Source organism: Eulemur rufifrons, chromosome 26, assembly GCF_041146395.1.
Source record: "Eulemur rufifrons isolate Redbay chromosome 26, OSU_ERuf_1, whole genome shotgun sequence".
Classification (NCBI taxonomy): Eukaryota; Metazoa; Chordata; class Mammalia; order Primates; family Lemuridae; genus Eulemur; species Eulemur rufifrons.
The window spans coordinates 399,876-418,982 of NC_091008.1; the positions used below are offsets into that span (position 1 = coordinate 399,876).

General features: G+C 39.2%; 1 protein-coding gene and 1 non-coding gene across 5 annotated transcripts in view; one reads left to right on the plus strand and one right to left on the minus strand.

Annotated features, from left to right (window-relative positions):
• The window catches only part of PRDM5 (PR/SET domain 5), an 80,070-nt gene that overhangs the window by 34,296 nt on the left and 26,667 nt on the right, over nt 1–19,107 (plus strand). For all 4 annotated transcript variants that reach the window (XM_069459085.1, XM_069459086.1, XM_069459088.1 and 1 more), the window contains 4 exons: nt 1,317–1,401; nt 2,658–2,815; nt 15,407–15,500; nt 16,197–16,357. In XM_069459085.1, the coding sequence (XP_069315186.1) occupies nt 1,317–1,401; nt 2,658–2,815; nt 15,407–15,500; nt 16,197–16,357 (498 nt within the window). The remainder of the gene's footprint in view (nt 1–1,316; nt 1,402–2,657; nt 2,816–15,406; nt 15,501–16,196; nt 16,358–19,107) is intronic.
• LOC138375534 (U6 spliceosomal RNA) lies at nt 696–805 on the minus strand. Its single transcript, XR_011231527.1, has one exon. It is a non-coding gene; the product is annotated as a U6 spliceosomal RNA (small nuclear RNA).

Consider the following 19,107-nt stretch of genomic DNA (forward strand, 5'->3'; position numbering starts at 1 on the left):
ATTAGCAACTAGTTAGACTTTACAATAAAATAGAATTATAATAGAAGTTTGATTTTCGTTTGCATCGTGACTGGGTCCAGATATTCACATTGTGTTTTATTATTATAACAAAGATATAAATGATCGTTTTCTAATGTCACATATTTTTTGGAATAGCTTAGAGCCTGAAATGTTTTATTTTAGTGATTTTTATACCAAAGGAGAGGGGACATGGTTCTAGTGAAAACAAAATTTTGCTTTTGTTATGATTTATAATACGAATTTTATTTCTTTGCTTATGTATGTATAGCTGGATTCCAAAGTGATTTGACAAGACTTAAAATTCATATGACTTTTTAATCCAGTTGCTATGATCATGTGCTGTGGATTTAACTTTTAACATGTATGGTAGTTAAACTGTTGCGTTATATCCTGTCTGTTGGGTGACTTTGATCCTCAGGGAGGAATAGGGGGACGAGTGCTGGACTGGGTGTCAGGGGAGGGGGTCTCCTCTTTTTCTGTCACTGCCCCCAAAGTCACATTGGGCCTTTGTTGTCTCACTTATGACATGGGACATTGAACTGATGGGTGTGATTTTGTTTGCCCTCTGAGTGCCATGGAACTACCTTTTTTTTTTTTTTTTCAGTTTCCAAGTGGTGATTTTATTAGATTGTATCAGATTTTAGCCAAAAAGCTGGGAAGTGATCAGCTTGTTTAAAAATATGAAATGCTTCATGAACTTGTGTGCCATCCTTGTACAGGGTACATGCTAATCTTGTCTGTATTGTTTCGATTTTAGTATATGTGCTGCCGAAGTGAGCAGCACCAGGATTGCTTTTAAAGGCGTTGTGCACAGAAAGCCAGTCTGCTCGGGCTCCTTCTCCTGCCCCTCCTCTCTGTGGCTTCTGAAGCAGAGCCCTAGTCTGAGACATACATATCTAAGTTTAAAATACTGTTGCCTACTGTAAAGGTAATTTTATTACCTGCAGGTTACATATTTATTTCCAAGTCTAAATTGGTGCGTGACAACAGATTCAGAATTACTAGGTATAAATCTTTACAGAGTATAAATTTAATGTATTAATTAAGTCAGCTATATTACATAATTAAGGACTGTGAATCTTACGTTTTCTTTTAGTGATAAGTTCTTACTAGGCAACTTACATTCATGACATTATCAATTTATGTAGGCTAGTACGAGTAAGTTAGGGCTACGTTGTAATATATAGTTTGGATGTTACAGTAGCAACTGTCCACATGCTTACATTTTTGCTCACACTGTATGTAATTTGTTAGGATTTGACAGTTGATTGAACTGTCAGTTTAACCTTTCGCAGATTCACGAGATATTTGATTGTCAAGAATGTATGAAGAAATTTATTTCGGCCAATCAGCTAAAACGTCATATGATCACGCACTCAGGTAAACTACATGCTTTTGTTGATACTGAAATCGCCACAAAAGAAATTGGTTTGTCATTTTCAGGTACTCTGAGTGGTAATCGGGAGTCCTGGCTATAAATTCTAGTTTTAGACATTAACTAGTCTAGTTTGGACGTTAACTAGTCATGTGCTTTTGAACAAGTGACTTAATTCTCTAGACCTAAGTTTATTTATAAAGCAGAGGTAGTTAGACTAAATGATATTGAAGATCTTCAGAGTTACCACGTGATGTGTCACCTAGTCCTCTTGGAGCCTCAGTTTCCTTATTCTTCCTCTGAAATGGGCACCTGTCTCTCAAAATGGCCACGCAGGTTGGACGAGGTCATCGTGTGCGGTGACGGTGCAGCGTCTGACGTTCGGTAGAGGTTCAACAACTGCAGTTCCTACGTTTCTAGACACTTGTACATTCCAAATAAGATGCTAATAAAGCATCTTATTTGGTGCTTTTTAGTGAGAAATTTATAAATAGGTTTTGAGAACGTAAGTTTTTTTAAGCCATAGTTTGTTTTTAAGCAAGTTTGAGTAATAGGTCTGTGTCGCTTATACAAATTGAAGAAAAATCGGCTCTGAAAATAATTTTTGCTGTGTGGATTCCCTTTCTGAAGTGCCGCATATGATCGCTAATTTGAGGCCATTGAAGTCATAATCTTTTTGAATGTCCACTTTGGAGATAGTTGTAGGTATTTTAGTAAATTAAAATCAGAGATCAAAAAATCGTTGGCTTTCAAGTATGCTTTATTCGATACACATTTTTATTTAGTTGTCAACATTGTACGAATATTACGTAGATAGGGATTTTACATGCCTGAGTGTCTAGTTCCTGCGGCGCGTCGGAAGCTCTGTCTCCTCGGGCCCAGCCGCCCCGCGGGACACTGCTCTGGCCTCTCTCCGTCACTGTCGGGCCACTCGGCAGTCAGGGCTGTGACTCTGATGTACTCATACAGATCAGCCCTTTTTGTCTGGAAATAGGACTTCTTTCTCGAATGCAAACTTCTTTATCTCTAAGCTACTTGGTACATTCAGTTTACAAACCGGCTGTGTAAGAGAACAGGCTCAGGCGCCATCTGGGAGTGGAGGTGAACTTTCCCAACACGGGGCATGGGGTGGTGGGTCCCTCTTGGGTGCTGGGCCGTGCCTCGGTTGCTCAGCCGCGGGAAGCAGTACCAGGTGAGCACACTTCCTGCCTCAGCCTTCACCTTTGTTAGATACGAGACTGTCTCCACTCACTTTTCACAGAAAAACGGCCCTACCATTGCGAGATTTGCAACAAGTCTTTCAAGAGGCTCGATCAAGTGGGTGCCCACAAGGTGATACACAGCGAAGACAAACCTTACAAGTGCAAGCTCTGTGGAAAGGGATTCGCCCACAGAAATGTTTACAAGAATCACAAGAAGGTAAATGCTCATTAATCTTACTATTTCTTACTAATTTGCTGATATCATTTCCAATTGTTTAAAGACGTTTTTGTGTATCTGGGGTGCACTGCACGTCCTGGGACCACTGGGGACCTTCTCCTGGCGACGCCTGCTCTGTTGGCCGGACCCCCCCCCAACCCCCCGGCCTCCGTGTGTCTTCCGTGCTCTCTGGACACGTCCTGACAGGCAAAGCCTGCGGCATCCTGACTCTCGGCCAGTCTGTCAATCTGTAGGCCACGGGGTTGTTCTCATTGCAAAATAGTTATTCTCTTCCTTCATTCCATAGAGTTTGACACTCTTGTTTATGCGACCTTTTTGAAATTCTCTTCATCTTTGTGGCATAATTTCATAGGTCTGCTGCCCATTTCTCTCAACATTTTTGTGATTTCCCTTCCTCCCCAGGGGGTTATCCTGGGTGCTTTGGCTGTGGCCTCTCCTGTGTTCTCGCTCCCTGAGAAATGTCCGCTCCCTCTGTGACTTCTGTTTCCAGCGCCATGCTGACGGATTCCAAATGACTGATCCTCTTTGGTTCCCAGCTTTAGACGCACGTCTAACTCTTCCTCGATGCACAGCTGGGCGTCTTTTTGACAGGATGAACTCGGCAGCCCCAGGATGACTTTCTCATTCGCTTTGCCCCAGATAACTTCCCTTTTGGGGTTTCCCCTTTCTGTTAATGACACAACTATATAATCATCCCAGTCTCTTTCTTCAGTCTTGGCCACATTATGAAATTAGAAACCAAATCATAAAGACTCCATCCTCTACGTGATTTCTTCACCTTCCCAGTCGTCCCGTCCTGGACCTTGACCTTTCCGTGTCCTGATTATTCTCTTCTGGATGGCTTCGGTCCTCATCTGAAGGGGCTTTCTTGGTCCTTGTCGCTTCTCACTGCAATCCGTGCAGCCAGGTAAATTGTCCCCAGACACAGCTCTGGTGTGTCGCTCGCGTACCCTAATGTTAGGGTAGACGTGCGATGTGCACGTGATAGACAGTGCACCTTCTGTCATCCACAGTTCTCTGCAGTGACCTCGGCCTGCTTGTCCAGCTGTTTTCTATTCTCTGCATTAGAACTTGACACTCGTTTCTTCTGTTGATTTTTGTCTTCGTTTCTTACACTTTACCGTTGCTGAACTTCTTGCTTCAGAATGTATTGGTTTTATCTACCTTGTGTAAGTAAATAAATAATGTTGGAATTGAATTTAGGAGGTTTGTCCAAAGATCTTCAACATCCTTAGGAATGCATGTAAAAACATAATTGTGATGTGACAAATGTGTGCTTATTGATTTTTGGTTGATATATTTTAGCATGCTATTAAATAGCATGTATGTAATCTTTTAAAAAATAACTTGTTACTTGCTTTTTCACTTGTAATAGTCCACGGAGATTATAGTCACTTCAGTATTTATGGGGCACTTTCCAATGAAATCATTTTATCTCTTTTAAAATGATTAAAAAATTATCATATCCATTTCAGCTTTTGTCCAAGGAGAAATATAAAAGGCAAATTTATGAAAGAATAAATAGAGTTGATTGATACTGTCTCAAATCATCTCTGCCTAATTTCTTTCATACCATCTTTATATTTACCTCAATGGTATATTCAGGGGCAGAACTATGTTCATTGCTGCTACTTCGGAATTACATGACTGTAAAAAATTATCTGGCTAGTTTCCTCCTCAGTCTCTGGAACCCTCTAGCTCTTGTCTTTGATGAAACTGCCCACATTTATGAGCTTTTTACAGTTTGCATTATGTTACAGTTTGCCAGATGGGAACTTGGCTCAGAATCTTTGCTCCGTGTCTCACAGTTTCAGCCATAAATCCTGCAGAAGTAATGATGTCTCCGGGAGGACAGAAACAACAATGCCTATAATTTGCAAAATAGAAAGCGTGTTCAAGCCTTCTGCTCGAGACAAACATGTTTCACACTGTTACGGTACTAGCATATGTTTGGTATGGTTATATGAAAATATCTGAAATATTCTCCAAGAATCATGTAAAAACAGCACATCAACCCCTTTCTTCTATCATCATTCTTTGATGGCCAGTTAGGAAACGGAAAATAAGGATATACGATGGAAGTCAGAATGAGTCAGTGTGATCTTCATCATGTAGCATGTCCAAGCATTGGTATTTAAATAAATTAATTCTACTTTTGTTTTTTTTGAGTATGTAACCTGTGCATTTCTATTATATTTGAGTTATTTTGTTTTTTAACATTTAAACTTGCTCGAAAAAGTAAGTATTTTTTGTTGTGATTATGATGATATAGAGTGAAATTTTGAAGGAGTGATTTCTTTTTTTAGAACTTATTTCATCATCTTGCTAGTTATACTGGTTCAAAGGTTAGTTTATCTCCCTGCTCTTTTCTGGTAATCATTTGATATAATTTATAATTGTATTTTAGGACCTAGCTAAAATAGAGAGATTATTTATCTGGATCCAACTTTACCTCGATTCTTTAAATCCCAGTTGGACAAACGTTTCACAAACAAGACGACAGAAACTGGTCAGTTAGTCTTTGCTGTCCGTTCTGCTCCCCGCAGACAGTGCAAAGCGCAGTTCGGGGGGTGCACATTGCTGCTGCCCTCCTGCTGTGGGGGTGTCTGCATGGGCCAGACCACCCGGGTCCCAGGGCTGGTGGCATTTGCTTGGTGATGGAAGTGAGCACCTCGGGCTTTCCCTGGTGCAGCCGTAAACCAGCTCCTTGGGGACAGGTGTGTGTCTGCTCCAATGCAGGACCTTCTTTCCTGGCCCCTTACGTAGCCTGCCAGGGAGATAGAACTTCAGAGGCTTATGAGGAAATCTAGTCTCGGCTTCTCCTGTAATAATCCCACTGGGTCTAAGTGATGACTCTCTACTTCGGGCCATGACCACTCTGTGAGTTCTGAAATCAAGTTACTGGGTCACAAGTAGCCATTAAAAATAGAAGAGTTGGGGGGCATGAGCAATACACATAACCTGAACTTTTGTACCCCCATAATGAGCTGAAATAAAAAAAATAGAGTAAAGGTCATTTTATGAAATAATACGTGTGTGTGTGTGTGTGTGTGTGTGTGTGCACGTGTATTAGATTTATAAATAAAAAGTATTTCTTTAGTCACGGTCAAACAAGTTAAAAGACAATATAATTCAGAAATTCCTTAGAGGGAATTCTGTTAGAAATAACAAGTTTCTTCCTACAAAGATTATGCATTAGGTGCTAAAACCAGAATAAACGGTGTAAGTTTAACATAGTAAAAAATAAAAAAGTAAATAAGATGCGGGTTGGAGACAAACGGTCAATAATTAGATCACAGCCACTTTTTCCTTCAGCTTTGGACCCGGTTCCTCTTCCTCAGTCCCGCCGTGGGTGAAGCAGTGCTCATTTGTTTAAGGTGTCGGATTGTACCGAGTCACCGTCTGTGTGCTAGACGCAGGTTCACAGTGGGAAATGCTGCATCGCGAGGGGCCCGCAGAGTTCGAACCTGACAGGGGATACCAGATGCCGGCCACTATCTGAAGCTTCTTTAGCTCATGGCCAAGGGCTTACCCTACTTTAATTGTTTTTTCAAGCATATGGCAAGATAGTAGTGTATAATTTATTTAAAAAATTATGTATGTATTAAGGCACAATTGACAATATATTTATGGTATACAACGTGGTATTTTAATATATGCAGACATGGTGGAATGGACGCCACCTCAGTAACACGCATCAGCTCACATGGTTATCTTTTTTGTCTGTGTGTGGTGAAAACATTCAAAGTCTACTCTCTTTTTCTGTGGTGAGAACATTTAAAATTAAGATGTGAGGTAATGGACATGTTCATTAGCTTGACTTAACCATTCCACAAGGTATACATGTATCAAAACATGATGTTGTAGACCATATGTATATGATTTTTGACAGTTGAATCAGAAAGATTAAAAAAGATCTATTCTCTTAGCAGCTTTCAAGTATACGTTATTATCGACTATAGTCACCATGCTGTGCTGTTACATTTCCAGAACGTATCCGTCCTCTCTGACCCAAACCTTGTATCCTCCGACCAACAGCTCCCTACCACCCCCACCCCCACCCCCGCCTGTCCCCTCTCCTCCCTCCCTTGTCCCCAGCAACCGCCATCCGCAATGTTTCCCCATGATCTTCTTTAGGTTTCCCATGTAACTAACATGATGCCGTATTTGTCTCATGCTGGCTTTATTTCACTTAGCTTCATGTCCTCAATGCTGTGGACAGTGACAGATTTTCTTTCCTTAAGACGGAATCGCATTCCATCGTGTATATCCACCATGTTTTCTTTATCCATCCACCCACCCATCAATGGGCTCCTGGGTTGATTCCATTTCTTGGTGGTTGTGAGCAGTGCTGCAGTGAACATGGGCATGCGGGTCTCACTCTGACATACTGATTGCGTTTCCCTTGCACACATTCCCAGGAGGACTGCTGGATCATAGGGTAGTCCTCCTGTTCAACTTTTTTTTTTTTTTAGGACTATGCATACTATTTTCCATAATGCATATGCTAATTTGTCTTCCCACCAACAGTGTACATAAGGGTTCTGATTTCCAACACATGCACTTAGCCTATAAGCTTTGAGGAGAGATGCTGCACTTTAATTCATAGCACTTACTGACCAGTGTGCTCTGAATGTGGCAGGTATTTTCTGAGTAAATAAAATTCATGAAAAATTATTTCAAATAAATAAGATGTAATATTCCCTGTTACACAGCAGTTTTTATCATACGAGAAGATGCCACAAACCTGAACCAATGCGAACTGGAAATGCACAAATGGGAACTGTGTGTTGCACATGCCAGAGGCCAGTGTTTTCTGTATGAAACAGGCTTTGACCCCGATGTCTCATCTTAGATGTTCTGTATTTAAAGTCAGAAGCTGACTGAAGTCTGATATTTTGACATTAGTTGACACCTGTATGATCTCGGACAAGCAGATCAGCTTGTTATATGTGGTTTCATTTAGAATAAGTCTTCTAGCATTGGTGACACTTCAGACAGTTGTGTGGTGGCTTAAACACATATACACATGTATGTGCGTGCACACACACACACACACACACACAAAGCACATTTTAATATTTGACTTTATCTAACTGTCTTGCCTGATCCAGTATTCACCAAACATTTGGAATCTTAGCTTAGTAACAATTCTAGGTATTTATGTTATATAAAAAACTATTTCCTATTCAAGGACTGGCATTAATATTTAGAGAGTGTGATTTTTTGGTAGGACTAGATTGCCCTATTGTTGTTTGTGCTTTAAGAATCTGCACTTGTTTCTTTATGGATGGTACATAAATTTCAATGAAAAGTTACAAATTTATTTGGCCATCCTGCCTGGGAAATAAGGTATCCACTAGAGGAGCTAGTGATGTTACTATGAATTGTTACATGTGAGTTATTATGCAGAAAACTCTGCTCTACAATTACTGTGATTAGTGTGAAAACTCTTCTCTTCCTGAGTGAAGCTACAGGTGTCTGTTACCTGGATAGTTCCGTGACGTGACGTGGTTGCTGTGTCCACGTTTGAAGAGCTACATTGCAGAAGAGTAAGCCTGGGAAGTCGTGTGTGTGTCCAAAGCAGCATTTGTTAGACGCTTTCTTGATGAGAGTTATGAGATTCCGTTTCTTAGCATTGTTGTGCAGGGAAAGAATTCCCTAGTGAGAATCTCAGTTGCTGCCTTCTAAGGCTTCTTCTGAAAGTCCGTTTATTTCTTCTCTCGGCATGTTCCCTTTGCCCTGATGTGGGCGTCCCTGCGGATGTGAGGACCCCGTAGTTAGCTCTGTGGGGTTCCGGCCTGATACTCACGGAGCTGTGACTCCCAAGCATTGGAAAGCTGCGTTTGGCTGTGCAAGGCATTGTTCTGCAGGAAAATCACCTGATTTTTATGCTTTAAACTTCTCTGTGTGGAACGAACTAGCCATTTCTGTACTGAGCTTAAAGAAACTGAATTCTTCAGTATCTTTCCAGTTTCAGTTTATTTTTGTGAGGAGGAGGCCTTTTAAAGAAGCCAGTTATAAACTTGACAGTAAAAATTTAATCCGCAGACCGTATAAACAGCCAGATGACGTGCGTTTTATGTAGGTTTAGGTTTATTATGTGGCCAGTGGGACAGTAATGTGCTTATGATATGCAGACTTGAGTCTCCAATCACCAAACTCTTCTCTTTTTTACGTAATGGTTCTAACAAATATCCATGTGGAATATTTTCTCCAAATTTATTTTATCTTTAGTTGTTTCTTCTAATTTTTTGATAGTTTTCTTGCTTTGCACATAACCCAAATAAGAAATACCATTAGCAATACTATTATTTAATACTATGTATGTTACTGAGAACCAAGTTTATAATTTTTAATTGTAAATGGCCCTGAGGAAAGTTTTACCCTGCTTTCTTGAAATTAATATTTGATATATGTGGCTAGACATGTACTAATTTGATAATTGATGTACACTATGCCAAAAACCTTCTGAAACATTTCTTTAAAATTTTAAAGTATTAAGGGGGTACAAGTGTTTTTGTCACATGGGTAGCTTTTATAACGCTGAAGTCAGGGCTATCAGTGTGCCCATCACCCAAATAAAGTTCATGGTACCTGTTTGGTAAGTATTTACCTTTCTTCTCCTCCCTCCTCCCCCCTTCTTGATTTCCAATGATTTTTTCCTTCTTTCTGTGCCCATGTGTGCCCATAAATTAGTCCCAGATTATTAGAGTATGTGTGGTGTTTGTTTTTCCATTCTTGAGAGATGCTTCACTTAGGATAATGGTCTCCAGTTCTATCCAAATTGTTACAAAAGGCCTTAATTCATCCTTCTCCATGACTGAGTTATATTCCATGGTGTACATACACCACACTTTGTTAATCCACTCATGGATTGATGGGCACTTCGGTTGATTCTACATCTTTGCAATTGTGAGTTGTGCTGCAATAAACATTCAAGTGCAGATGTCTTTTTGATAAAATGACTTCTTTTCCTTTGGGTAGATACCCAGTAGTGGGATTGCTGGATTGAATGGTAGGTCTACTTTTAGTTCTTTGAGAAATCTCCATGCTGTTTTCCATAAAGGTTATACTAATGTGTAGTCTCACCAACAGTGTATAAGTTTTCCTTTCCCTCTGCGTTCATGTCAGCATCTATTGTTTTTGGACTTTATTAATAATAGCCATTCTGACAGGAGTAAGGCGATATCCCACTGTGGCTTTAATTTACATTTCCTTGATGATTAGTGAGCATTTTCTCATGTTTCTTGGCCATTTGTCTATCTTTTTTTTTGAAAAACTTCTGTTCATGTCTTTTGCCCACATTTTAATGGAGTTTTTTTTTTCTTGCTGATTTGCTTGAGTTCTTCATAGATTCTGACTATTAGACTTTTATCACATGTACAGTTTGCAAATATTTTCTCCCATCCTGCAGGTTGTCTATTTGCTCTGTTGATTTTTTTCCTTTGCTGTGCAGAAGTTTTAATTTAATGAAGTCTGATTTATTTATTTTTGTTGTTGGTATAATTGTCTTTGGGGTCTTCGTCATAGATTCGTTGCCTAGGATGGTATCTAGAAGAGTTTTTCCTACATTTTCTTCTAGAATTTTTATGATTTTTATGCCTTACATTTAAGTATTTTATCCATCTTGAATTAATTTTTGTGAGTGGTGAGAGAGATGTACCCTGTTTCATTCTTCTGCACGTGGCTGTCCACTTTTCCCAGCACCGTTTACTGAATAGGGCTTCTTATCCCCAGTGTATGTTGTTGAATACTTTGTCGAAGATCAGTTGGTGGATAGTTTCATAACTGGATTCTCTGTTCTGTTCTGTTGGTCTGTGCCTCTATTTTTGTACCAAATATCATGCCGTTTTGGTTACTATAACCTTCTAGCACAGTTTGAAGTCTGGTAATGAGATATCTCCAGATTTATTTTTGCTTAAGATTGCTTTGGCTATTTGGGTTCTTTTTTGGTTCTACATGAAGCACAGAAGTATTTTTTCTAGATCAAATATGACACTGGTATTTCGATGGAAGTTTCATTGAATCTGTGAATCACTTTGGGCAGCATGGACATTTTAACAATGTAGATTCTACCAATCCATGAGCATGATACGTTTTTCCATTTGTTTGTGTCATCTGTGGATTCTTTCATCAGTGTTTCATAGTTCTTCTTGTATAGGTATTTCACCTCCTTGATTAGGTATATTCCTAAGTATTTTATTTTATTTTTTGTAGCTGTTGTGAATGGTATTGAGTTTTTGATTTGACTCTCAGCTTGACTGTTGTTGGTGTAGAAGTGCTATTGATTTGTGTACATTGATTTTTATAACCTGAGATTCTGCTGAATATATTAACCAATTCCAGGAGTTTCTTGGCGGTGTCTTTGGGATTTTTCTAGAACAAGGTCGTATTAGTGAAAAGCGATAGCTTGACCTCTGTTTTAATAGGTGTTATAAATAGTGCAACAGATTTTCTTAATGCATTCTCTCCATCTGCAACAGTAATCAGATGTGGTACATAAAAAGAATTGGTCTACAAAAAGAATTGGTATATAAAAAGATACCGTCCGTAGTATTTGTTAACGGACTAGTTCGTTAGTTACACTGGCAGTTGTTGGTATCATCTGCAGTGACTTGGCATTTAAACAAATTATGCTCTGTAGAACATTATAGGTCTGTAAAGGATCATTCAATTAATAAATCAGTGAAAAGTTTGGCATTCTTCAGAGATGAACAATTGGATCATGACACCTTTAAAAAGCTTAATTTCATCTGGTACTTGTAAAATAAATTGTACCTTGGCGACAGGGGTTCTCTCTCTACACCACACAAGCATTTTACTACACTCTACTTAAATGAGATGGTCTCGGTCTTCCTACGGATTGAACGCACAGCTTGTCTGCCATCTCAGCCCAGATGGTGGTGTTGGGATAGTTTCGACATAAGTGTTTATTCCCCTGGGTGTATATTAACAGCTTACTACTTAAAATTTGCTTTTGATGTTAGGCCAATATCTAGATGTTGTGGCTTTGGTTGAACACAGTTGAAAGGCGTTCTGCCTCCCAGGTTCTTTCCTCATCAGGCTACTAAGTCATTTCCACAAGTTGTTTTGTCCTAGATTGGGAAAATGAAAAAGAATGATCTGGCATGGAATGTAATATTTTTGGAAGACCGTAGCAGTTTTTTGTTCCAATCTAGATGCTCTAAGAATAAAATAGATTCATTCTTTTTATAATAATGCTGTCTACTCATTGTAGAAAATTCAAACAGCAAAGAAAGGTATGAAGAAGAAAGCAAACATTCTGTCCAATACCCCTTTCTACTGTCCTGTGAAAACCCCGCTCAGTGGCTTATACAGTGTCTTCCTAGATTCCATTCTGTGTGAGTGTATATGTGTGTACAGCTCAAATGATACTCTGCACACGACACTGTGCATTCGGCTTTTGCCACTCAAAATATGTCATGATTTTCCATATCTAAGAAAATAAATATGTAATTATGATATCCACTATAATTTAGTCAACCAGGTTTGTACCTCGTCATGGACATTTGAGAGTTTTCCTTCTTTTAAACAAATTTGTACAAAAACTCGTTAGGTGTGTTTCTGTGAAGGGAATTGGCCAGTCAGGGGTGTGCGCACTTGTCATGTTGGTGCGTAGAGCCACACTGCCCGGAAAGTTTACATTCCCCAGCACAGCGTGTGAGATCGCCTGTTCTCAGCCTTCAGTCAGCGCTCAGTGATGCCCATCTTCTTCATCCTCGGCAGTCTGATGGATCACAGATAGTATGTTTTTAATATTTCATTGTTTTATTCTATTCGTGATATTAAACATTGATACCATGTGTAATCTGACATCTCCAAGTTTTATATCCCATAATCTAGACTTGAGATGCCGAACTGTTTACTAGATTTCTTTTCATATGATTTGAACTTGTCCAAAATTGAACCCCTTCTGTTTTACCCAGACTGTTTCTTGCCGCTCTTCCATGTATCTGTTGGTGGCTAATCCGTCCTCGCACTGGTCACACATCTTGGAGTTACGCATGCTTCTTCCTTTCTGTGGCTCACGCTTTGTATCCAAGTCCCTTTGCAAAACCTCTTCACTTTGATAAGATATACAGAATCCTGCTACCTCTCTTCACATCTGTGGCCACCACCCAGGGAGTGTCAGAGATAATAAGCCTTAATTACCTATTGCTTGGCGTATTGCTCTTACTTCTCTGCTCTCCTTGTCCCCTGCATCCTGTTGTCAGCATAGCTGATACAGTCTTGTTAAATGTCAGTCCTGTTAAATGTCAGGCGGATCATGACACTCGCCCCTTCAAAACCGTCAGGGGATTCACGTCTATCTCCAAATAAAAGACAAAGTGCCTGCAATGGCCAACCAGTGCTTCTGTGATTTACTTCTCCCCCAACTTCTTCTGTTCCTCCGCCCTCATCTCCCCACTTCTCCGCCTCCCACGCGGCTCCAGCCACGCGGGTCTCCTGGGTCACACGGTACCTGCCCCTGCTCCCTCGTGTCCACCAGGGCTTCTCTCCGTTGTCACCACCTCAACTAGGACTTCCTTGACGCCTGTTTAAAATGGCCACCCCATCCTCTGAAACCTTTGCTGTCCTCTTTCCTGCTGTATTGTTCTCCATAGCATGTATCCCTTTCTGATACAGTACACAGTTTATTTGTTGAGTGTCTTTCTCTCTAATATAGAAGCTTCATGATAGCAGGGGCTTTCTTTCTTGTTCACTGTTATATCCGCAGCATCTAAAATAAGGTTTATATTTAGGAGGGTGAAGTGCATAGTATAGATCAGGCACGAAATAAAACAATGAATGAAATGTGTGGGAGTGCTGCTTGGGAGGGAGTCCTTTGCCCATTTTCTTTTGGAGTTTTTATCTTATTAATATACCATACCTCTTTATATTACCAGTGTTAAACTTCATCTTATGTTGCACATGTTTTCTTTGTCACGGAAGTTTTTGCTTTGCAGTTTTAAATGTATTTCTCTCATCTAAATACCTGGTGTTCTGCCATGCAAGAAAGCCTTTTCCCACTAAAAGGTTATTTTAAAATTCACTCATATTTTCTTCCAGTACATTTAGGGTTTTATTCTTCACTTTTGAAATATACCTGAATTGATGTGGAATTTATCTTATTGTAAGAGGTGAGTAATAGACCCAACTTAATTTTTTTCCAGAGAGTTCCCTCAAAAGCATTTCCTAAATATTTCGCTCTTCTCTCACCAATTTGAAAAGCCATATTTTTCTATACTAAATGTTAATATATTTTGCATAATGAAAGAAAATTTCTCTTTTTTCTGTTTTATTTATGTGTGTGTTTCCATGCTGTCATTTTAATTTCTGTGGCTAAATAGCACATTTGAATATTTATAATTTATGCTGACGCTTAAATATCTGTTCCCTTCATCCTTTTTCTCTATATTTCTCACAACTGAATACAAACATGGCAATCTCTTCCTCATCCACATTGTGTTAATGAGTAATACTTGAATATTACTATGTCTATTAAACTAAGAAAATATGTAAATCAATGTGCTGGGATAAGTGAATTCCTTTAAATTATTGCCTTCATTTTTATATCACATGTGTCCTAAAAACACAACTGTTAGGTGATTTGTTTCATTGTATAATATTAAAAGAACATAGTTCAATTTTTGATATTTTTTATGAGACTTTTTATTTTGCCATCCGTGGTAGAATAAGAAGCTATTTACGAATTTGTGCCAAATTGGTTTATACCAGTGCCGTAATGGATAACAAGTGGAGTAAACAACGTTTTTGCGGTTTTGGTTGCTTTATATTTTGAATTTTAGATTTAGCTGGTGACTTTTTGTTGTTTCTTGTTTATCACTTAATTTTTGTTAGTCTTGTTGCTTAATAGTGTTGACTGCATCTGTGCTTGTTGTGCCTTTGACAAGTTACCGGAACTCTCTGAGCCTTAGTTTCCTCGTTTGTAAACTGGGGACAGTAATAGTGTTTTATTCATCAAGTTATTGTTGGAATCAAATGAAAAAAAATCATGTAAAGTGTTTACCATGGCATTTCCCACAAACGAAATATTTAACTAATGTTACTTAGGGTTAATTCTACCATGAAGAAATGCTCTGATGGAATTTAGGGGGAAAGCAGTGCCTACGACTAAAAATTAGTTGCAGTTATTCAGTGAAGTTGAAGGACAAGGGCGAAAACAGTTTCCTTTGTCTATGTTGCAAATGTCATACCAGCGTAAAGCCTGGGGGGGTTAGATTTTAGAGAAATCACACACCAATTTACTCTGCAGAACTGGTCCTGAGAAATCTGTGTGTATCCAGAAATTAGCAGTTTAAAATAATAGGAATTATTTCCTTTACTGTGTATCAAATTATTAATGTGAGGGATTACAAATAGTTATTTTCCCCTTGTGAACACAGCATATTTGTGTTTCCCGTTTTATGGTGGAAGAATGTCCCCGGAAGAAACAAGCTATTGTCCAGCCTCCCTTCTTTGCGCTTTCACAGCATGAATCCCAGCTCTAATTACCGTAGTGACGAGTTGATTCTAGATCCTCCTGACTCTGTGTTCTCTCTGCAGACCCACTCTGAGGACAGACCATTCCAGTGTGAGGAGTGCAAGGCTTTGTTCCGGACCCCGTTTTCTTTGCAGAGACACCTGCTGATACATAACAGTAAGTCTCAATGCCGGCAGTCAAGGAGAGAAGGAATTATCTTGTGCTTTGTTCTTAGAGCCTTTCCCAGATGACATACCTGTGAGTAGGTATGTAATCTGCTTTTTTTTTTTTTTTTTTTTTTGAGACAGAGTCTCGCTCTGTCACCCGGGCTAGAGTGCCGTGGCGTCAGCCTCGCTCACAGCAACCTCCAACTCCTGGGCTCAAGCGATCCTCCTGCCTCAGCCTCCCGAATAGCTGGGACTACAGGCATATGCCACCATGCCCGGCTAATTTTTTCTATGTACAGTTTTAGTTGTCCAGCTAATTTCTTTCTTTTTTTTTTTTTTTTTTTTTTTTTTTTTGTAGAGACGGGGTCTTGGTCTTGCTCAGGAAGGTCTCGAACTCCTGAGCTCAAACGATCCTCCCGCCTCGGCCTCCCAGAGCTCTAGGATTACAGGCGTCAGCCACTGTGCCCGGCCTGTAATCTGCTTTTAAATATAAAAAGGAATGAAAATTCTGCATCCAGCTTCCAGCTTCCAGAACTTACTAGCAAAACTCTCCATCTTCCTTAATAAATCACTACTATATGTTTAAGAAATAAACAGATGAGCTATTGGGAGAAAACAACACTAAGTCTGGTACACGTTAGGAGGAGCTAATAGGACCCTGCTGTTGCAGCTGATGTTTCTCTTATTTGACGTTTTTGTTGCTCAGGTGAGAGGACTTTCAAGTGTCATCACTGCGACGCTACCTTTAAAAGGAAGGATACGTTAAATGTTCACGTCCAGGTGGTCCATGAAAGACACAAGAAATACAGGTGTGAGCTGTGTAATAAGGCGTTTGTTACACCGTCAGTGCTGAGAAGTCATAAGAAAGTAAGTAGACGCTTTCTGTTAATTTGAATGGATTATATATTCACGCAATATGGGCGTATATATTATCATGTGATAATTTTACGTTTAACGACTTAAAATGACAAATGCATTATTTATGTCAGCACTACAGAAATTGTTCACTTCCTTCATTTTTCAGCCTAGACCTTTTTCCATGAAAGAGAACCTCAGGGTTAGATGCAGATTCTCCCTAACTCTTAGCTGGGCTCATAGGTGGTTGGTACAAAGTACTCACTGAGCAGGAGCTTATCAATTTTTATACATATTTGGATTAACGTAGGCTTTTTCTTTTGAAGAAATATGGGTAGTGCCTTAATAATTTTGTTTTTGAAAACTGATTCCTGTGTTTATTGGCAAGTTATTAGCCTGAGCCCTTCTAGGACTGGACTCGTCCTTCGTGTTGCATCTCTAGGGCTCAGGGAGTTTCCCGGTGCCGAACAGGGACTTGGTAAGTGGGTGTTTAACTCCAATAAAACGATGTTCTCACTTACAGTGATTTGGGGAGTCTATTTTTTTTACATTATGCTAATTGGATAATTACCTCAAGCAGATCAACAGTTTGCTTTTTATTTGTGGAATAAATATATTTGAAGTGTGTTTTTTTTTCACAGCAGTAGTTCATTATTTTTGTTGTGTAGGGCATCATTGGAAAGAATGTACAATGAATTCATTAATTCAGTTTTTGAAAGAGGTGATATTCATGTATAGATTTCAGCTATAGAGTTCTCAAAACTATAAAATAATTTGCTATAACATATTTGCGTGGGTTGGAGTATTGTTGAAAATAAAGTAAAAAAAAAAATGTAACGGCACTATTATATTAATGATGGTAAGCCAATATCCCCTAAAGATATTTTTAAAATAACTTTAGTGCCCACATTAAGTGTATTTTTGAAGTAGCAAAATTTCTATCAAATGCAGTTAAGGGTTCTAATGTTAACGTTAGAAGTAACTGTGAAGTGTGGCAGTTTGCTGGCAGTCAGGGTGGTACTGAATGAATGTGGAGAGATGACGTCTGCCTCGGTGTGACTTCTGCCGGAGAGCCTGTACTGATTGCAGCTGTTTCGAAAGGACTGATTTAGTAAATGTCTTTCCCTCTGTCTTTAATGCTCAGTAATGATATTGTCTTCCTTTTTAAAATCTCTGAATATGATAGTCCTTCAACTTTCTTTGCTTGAATTACTTTTTTGCATAAATTCAACACATTTCTTTGTTGTTTTTCAATAAATGAGGGAAAGTATGAGTTTTCAAGAGATTTTGTAATTTGTCTGCAATAATAATTGTCTCAGAGTATATTTTGTAGTATTATGTTTATTTTCGTATCATGCATTTATCCAGCATTGTTCTTTTTAAGAAACAATTTTTCTTAAACTTCGTAATATTCAGGGGGTACAAATGTTGTAGGTTACATGGGTCACTTTTGTGATGCTGGAGTCACAGCTGTGTGTGTGTGTCTGTCACTCACATGGTGCTCGCTGTACCCGTCAGGTGGGGTTTTGCGCCCCCCCCCCCCCGTGATTTCCACTGAGGTTTTCACCCCCTCTTCTCACCCATCCTTGTTCTCGCAGTGAGCTGACGCCCTGCTTTCTTACCGTGCTTAAGGTGGTTTCACATCATACCATTAATGTCTTAAATCCTGTACCTATCTTTGAGAGAGGAATATTTCAGTTTTTTTCATTGATACACCATTAACATCCTTTAGTTTAAAACTTCTACCACTGACAAGTGCCTTAGGTCATAGAGGTAAGCAGTGTCACATTTAAGTAGCAGCAGCAGAAATCCTGTGATTGTTAGAAAGATAGTACAAAGAAATTGGTTGTTACCTGTTTGGAGTAATCCAGTAATAATAATATATATGTATATATAATTTCTACAAAAACCTTATACTGATCAAGAAAGATTTGCCATATTTCCTTCCCCCTTGTGTCAGGGAATGAGAAGATAGGTCTGTTATAAGTTAAGATGTTATACCTTTTCCTTTAAACTGAACCGTAACATGGACCAGGGCAGTAAAGGTTCTCGCTGTGTGTAAAGATGTGTAAGCCTTTTGTGTAAGAGCTTGTAGTGAAAATGGAAAGTTAGGTGCCTGCCAAATGCAGAATCCAGGAGATGCCTGTTGTGCAGTGTTGCTGGCTGGCGTAGCAGTTGATTAGACCACGTTTCTCAAACTTGAGTGTAACATAAATCCTTGCAAGGGAAAAAAAACTCTAAAAGACACAGATGTTGACTTAAGGTATTAGTTTTCATGCTTTTACAAATTGTAAATTCAACGGTACACACCGAAATGCAGATTACGTAATTGCAAATTTGCAAATTAAATACCAAGAAGGCTACGAAACCAATTACACTGAAATTAGCAATGAATCTAATATGGAAGATGATGATGTTTTGCTGTATTGGCTATTCTTTGAAGCTGTCAGGTGATGAGGTCACTGCCTCACCCCTTTTTCTCTATCCCGGCCAGTTTTCCTCTCTGAGAACATGTCCTTTCTAAAAACCCTTTCCTGCCTTTTTTTCATTTGTCCATGGCAATTCAGATAATACTACTTGGCAGTAATTTGCATAAGAGCAGATGGAGACACAGGCCCTGGGAGCTGTTTGTGATTGTAATCCAGATGATGCACTATATGCTTTTATAAAATTTCAGATGATCATTGAAAAACATTCTAAAAGCATCTTGCGGAGGGTGTTCAGATACCTGCAGGAATTGCCTCTTGTTCCCTGTTTTTCTC